The 3,316-nt window shown below is 54.0% G+C and overlaps 1 protein-coding gene across 5 annotated transcripts in view; it reads right to left on the bottom strand.

Moving 5' to 3' along the window:
- Positions 1-3,316, bottom strand: part of MBP (myelin basic protein) — a 73,490-nt gene continuing 70,174 nt past the window's right edge. For all 5 annotated transcript variants that reach the window (XM_006761904.2, XM_015562755.1, XM_015562753.1 and 2 more), the window contains one exon: positions 1-1,618. In XM_006761904.2, the coding sequence (XP_006761967.2) occupies positions 1,574-1,618 (45 nt within the window). In that variant the 3' untranslated portion in view covers positions 1-1,573. The remainder of the gene's footprint in view (positions 1,619-3,316) is intronic.

The following is a 3,316-nucleotide window of genomic DNA, read 5'->3' as shown; positions in this document are numbered from 1 at the left end:
TATCATTAAAAGTTTATTTATGTCACTATTCAAGAACAGTGTGTTCTCCCCGTGACAGCCATGGCTGCTGTCTGGGGTCATCTGCATGGGGCTCACAGCAACATCAGCTCACGCAGACCGCTCGGGCTGAGCAATTGGAGGTTTTGTTTCCCAAAGGTTTTTTTGTTTTGTTTTTTTGGGTGTTTTTTTTGTTGTTGTTGTTACCTTCTCATCACTGAGGCTATGAGTTAATAGACATTATATAAACCCACACTCAACGTTCAGGATTAGATGGGATTAGAGGGGCCCTACGGAGGCCACTCCTCATCTTCATTCTAGAGTAGAAGGAGGCTGCAGGGGATCTGGAGGGAAGGCTGAGAAGAGGCACTAAAACTCAAAAGGCACAATCAGTATGTTATGGAGGGGCAGGGGGTGTCCACTCACATTAGAAGGGTACTGTGCAGAGGACAGCTTTTCTAGCCTCAGTAGCCAGGCCCAACCATAGGTCAGGGTCAGGATCAGGGTCAGGGGCAAGGTCAGGGTTAGGGGCAGGGGCAGGATTAAGTTCAGGGTCAGAGGCAGGGGCAGTATCAGGGGCAAGGGCAGGATCAGGGGCCCGGGCGGGGGTAGGTTGAGGGCCCTACTAAGTCTAGTCACACAGCACATTCACTCCCCGGATGCAAGCACACCGAGGGTTATTCTTCTATGAGGTTAGTGTTTGCAATGTGCACTGCCATGCTGAGCATGCCACCTGTCACGGTCAGCTTTCCAGTGACCAGGGTGACACTGTGTGGCCACCCCAAAATCTCCTACAGTCCACTTTCTCTGTGAGGTCTCCTCGAGCTCTCAGCCGGGCTCTGGTGATGAAACAGGGCTCTGTAGGGACCACTCTGGTCCCTGCTATGTCCTCGCCTGTTTCCTGCCCCAGGCTACTGCCCGGCCCTTTTGCCTCCTTCCCCTCTCCATCACACACGAGGTCAGCCCCTCTGGCGTGGGAGCAGCCCACGGGGCCTCTGTACCCATCACTCTGCTCTCTTCCAAGCTGCCCACCGGCATCCACGTACCAAAGCTCCCGCGGGGGTGACGCCACTCCTGCTGCCTAGTCCTGTTAGGAGGTGAAGGGGCCTTTGGAGGTGAGTCAGGGCAGGGAAAGGAACTGGGGGAAGCGTGGCCACAGTCCCACCACCTGCACGTGTCCTGTGTCACAGTAGTGCCTCCCAGCAGTGCCCGAAGCCGGGGGATGGGTCAGTGTGCAAAGCAAGTCCAAGGACGGAGGGTCAGTGGGACGAGGCCGGCGCCACGGGGCTCGGGCTCCAGGGCGCCTGGCGCGTCGCTGCAGAATGAGACTCCAGGACACTTTGTCTTCAGACATAGAGTAGGAACAGTTGAACTGTTTTGTGTTTGTGTTTTCCATGCAGCCGAGAGCCAGAAACTGCCAGTAGGATGCGGCGTGCCTGACCCGACTGCGTGCACAGGCCAAGGCACTAGCGAGAGGTCGTGTCTAGAACGAGGGGTGGACTGGATGAGACAGTGTTAAAATCCTAGGGCGGGATTATTAAGAAGCCAGGACAGGATTCGAGAGCAGGAATCAGGCTCAGCGTCTGGCCATGGGCGATCCAGAGCGGCTGTCTCTTCCCCCCTGAGAAGAAGAAACACAGCGTTAGGTGAGTGCTGGGACCGCGGCCATGCTCCCCTTTCCTGGAAACCACTGGGGGCTGTCACTGGTCTGTTGCTAGAAATGAAGCCACATGAAGGTGTCTTTCGCTCCATCCCTCACCACTCCCTGAACAAGCGCTGAATTTTCAGGGCTTCAGGTGAATCACTGGAATTCAGTTCCCAGGATGTTCTTGGCTAGAAATTCAGCTCCAGGTGAAAAAGCTCCCTGTCTTCATTATTATGCTCGGAGTGAGCACCTCCTTGTTTCTGGCTAGAAATTCCCCGGGGTAATTGAGGGGAGTTGTCTGCAAACAGTGACAGGGACAATCTCACCTCTGGGGTGACACACCAGTTGCTGAACCTCACAGGGTTATGGGGGGGCTTCTCCCTGCTTGTCAGCCCCTCATCTGCCTCACCCAGACAGACTAACCTACAGGCGGGCTGTTAGCAAACTTTGACTTACTGGGCTTAAAACCACGAATGGACCTGTTTCCTGTACAATTAAAAAACATTTTTTGACGTTGGCCTTCACTGAGACGGAGACAGCTGTGCAGGGCCCACAGTGTGGAGGTGGCTCAGGTGTGGGTGCCCGCTCTCTGAGAAGACAATGCAGTCGGTCTCTCATGTCATTGAGATGGACATGGGAGAAATGCGCTAATTTTGCATTCAAATTTTGCTCTCTTCTTCCTGGGGTTTCCCTTTTTCCTGAGGTTTCAACTGAAAAATTGATCTCTCAAAACAGAGACTTCCTTTGGAGTGAGCCCCAGAAAGCAAGGTATACATAGAACATGCTATTTCCCAGACGACAGTGAGCACTGAACTGATGCGGTCTAGTCTAATTCTGTGTTCCCCACGTGTGGCCCGCAGTCGGGCCTCGGGGAGTGTGTGGAGCGGGCACTCAGGCGGCCTCAGGGCTGGGGTGAGCCTTGTCGGCAGGGCCCTCAGAGCTGCCCTCGGGGAGTCTGAAGAGTCTCACCTTCTTCTGAATTTCCAAGAAGTTAACCCCAGGGCGCCTGTAGAGTGTGATTCATTCCTGACCACAGCAGAACCACCACTTATAAAACAAAGCACAAGTGTGCTGGAATGGATTCCGTTCCAATATCCTTTGCGAGGCAGCCTAAGTGAGGTTCCATTTGCCTTCTGGATGGCTCCTGTTAAATTAAGGCTGGTGGGCTTCCTGGTTTTATTTTCTGCTCGCGTACCTGATTTATGATTTATTGAGTACCTACCACGAGCCGAATCTGTTCCATCTGTTCTCTTAGGAACCAGAAAGCCCAGCCCAGAGGTAGCTTTCACATTCCCATGTTATGTGGGAGCTGCAGCTCAGAGAGGGGGGGTCACTTCCCTAGAGTCACTCAGCCCGTAAGGGAAGCCTCTGACGTTCAGCCTCTGTCCTATTTTACCACTTTCAACCCTCTGCCTAAAGTACTGGTCTGCATGGGCGAGGTCAGACTGAATCTGTATTTTAGGGCGGGACCAGAACAGAGGCCGCGGTAAAGTCACAGCTCTCCACTCTTCCACGTCACAGTTGTTGGGACGCGCTCTGGGTCGGAGCAGGTGCCAGCTCAGGTGTGTGGGATGAGAGACTCCTGCACATTTCGGGGCTGCTCCAAGTGGTTGGGATAGATGTAGTGCTCTCCGCCTGGTTTCCAACCATCAGCCCAATAGCCGAATCCGGCCC

Source organism: Myotis davidii, unplaced genomic scaffold, assembly GCF_000327345.1.
Source record: "Myotis davidii unplaced genomic scaffold, ASM32734v1 scaffold96, whole genome shotgun sequence".
In the NCBI taxonomy this organism is placed as follows: Eukaryota; Metazoa; Chordata; class Mammalia; order Chiroptera; family Vespertilionidae; genus Myotis; species Myotis davidii.
This window is presented reverse-complemented; position numbering and strand designations above follow the sequence as displayed.